Here is a 1856-nt window from a genome sequence, read left to right as displayed (position 1 = left end):
CCTGGGGTGCATTTGTAAAAGGGCCCAATACTAAGGTTAGAATCTAACTTTCTCCAGTTTTAGACAGAATATGTCTTCAATGTCTTCAAGCTCTTGTGCATGAGTGGGAATAAAATTCTTCATTTACCACTGGTAATAGTTTAATGCTTTAACCTCTGACCCCAAAGCTATTTTTAACCATTTTGTCTTGCCTGTCTTAAAAACCGTGTAAAACATCAACCCTGTGGTGCACAGCCGAGCTTTGAACCTCCTTTTTTAGGACAACCTGGGCTTTAAGAATATGTGTGCTGCAGCAACGTCACTTGAGTTTTTAAAAAAGTTATGGGACAACAAAAACAAAAATTAAACAGAAATATATGACAGTAAACTATAATAGCTAAGACTTTTTTTCTTACAAACTTTTCCTCCCATCTCTTAGGGACCAAAAAGTGAAAAAAATTATCATTCTGTGACAAAAACGCTTCAGAATATTCACATATTTACAAAAAAATCCTTGTGCTTCTTTGTATTGACTCTGAGCCATTATTCAAAGCTGTTCCTATCTGCAGCAACATGGAGGGTCACATCACAGGCTCTCTGTCCCTCTTTCTCTCTATTATGAGCTATTCAGGCCATCTCCACCAGGATCCAAATATAAAGACATGCGCAGTGTGATACAGCATGATGTGAAGATGGAACAGCCTGCCAATGGTTGTCACAGCCTGTCACAATGCATTGTGTGACAAAATGATGGATAGCTGCAGAAACAAAAGAAAATTAAAAACAAAAAAAAAGAAAAGGATAAAAAGATGTTCAGTGTCGCACGTGTGGGTTTAACCTTTAAATACCCGGAAAGCCATCTGGGGCATGGATAAGTCATTAGAATGACCCAATGGCAGGCTGCAAAGTGGTAGAAAGAACGTGGCAACAGTTTATGGTTCAAAAGTTTTTAAACTTTTTGTAACCTTTGGCTCTTCTTGTTGTATGTAACAGTGTTGGTCTTGGAGGTTTAAAGTGATGCCTTTCAAAGCTCCTGTGAGGAACGATCTGTTTGTGTTGATTTTAGCACCCCCTGTGGCCAAAGTGTTTTTTTATTTACATTTTTTTGGGGAGGGGGCTTTACTCTTTTACTCTAGTAAGAAAAGTGCATACAGTCAGAAACTGGGGAGAGAGAGGGGAATGACATGAGAAAGGGGCAACAAGCCAGATTTGAACCTGGGCCTAGGCCACTAACCTCGACCCCAAGGCATTGTCTTCCTTACTGATCTTTCATGTACACTTTAAGTCATGTTTTTAGAAACTAAATCTCATCCTGCTGTTTTTCAGTAGGCAAACATTTCCCTCTAGGGCGAATCTTTGCAGTGAATAATGTAAACAAAGGCTCCTTCTTCAGTGTGCTGTAACTCAATTTTGTCTGATATCTGCCCGGTGGCAGCAGTTACAAGCTTTGAAAGTTAAACTATAAAAGTTACCAATATTTTCACAGAAGATCTTGTTAACTTCTTCAGCTCATACAGAGGCTTCAGGTTTTACTAAATCACATAAAAAGTGAAAATTTAATATATTTTTTGACAGGGAGGAGAAGCTCATAGTATTTTGTGTTGAAAGATGTACACAGCCTAATTGCATGGTTCTTATTTCAAGGAACACCTCAATTTGTGTATGGATTTTGGTTTGAACTGCCAACTCACTGTTAAAAATAAGAATACATTTCAAATCATTATTTACAGACTGTCTTACCATCAAAGATCTCATCTTCATCATTCATGAGTTCATCATCAGAGCAGATGCTCAGGATGTTCACCAGCATTTCTGTGACTGTGGAGGAAACGAGAGTGTAGGCAGGAGGTGATGCCAATGAGCGATAGGCAGCAGAG

The 1856-nt window shown here is 38.7% G+C and overlaps 1 protein-coding gene across 1 annotated transcript in view; it reads right to left on the bottom strand.

Moving 5' to 3' along the window:
- The window catches only part of ppp3ca (protein phosphatase 3, catalytic subunit, alpha isozyme), a 66110-nt gene that overhangs the window by 12277 nt on the left and 51977 nt on the right, over positions 1 to 1856 (bottom strand). The window contains exon 10 of the mRNA XM_041801126.1: positions 1720 to 1797. Within this exon, the coding sequence (XP_041657060.1) occupies positions 1720 to 1797 (78 nt within the window). The remainder of the gene's footprint in view (positions 1 to 1719; positions 1798 to 1856) is intronic.

The sequence above is a fragment of the Cheilinus undulatus genome, linkage group 12 (assembly GCF_018320785.1).
Source record: "Cheilinus undulatus linkage group 12, ASM1832078v1, whole genome shotgun sequence".
In the NCBI taxonomy this organism is placed as follows: domain Eukaryota; kingdom Metazoa; phylum Chordata; class Actinopteri; order Labriformes; family Labridae; genus Cheilinus; species Cheilinus undulatus.
The sequence above is the reverse complement of the archived record's forward strand: the minus strand, read 5'-3'. Positions and strand labels throughout refer to the sequence as shown.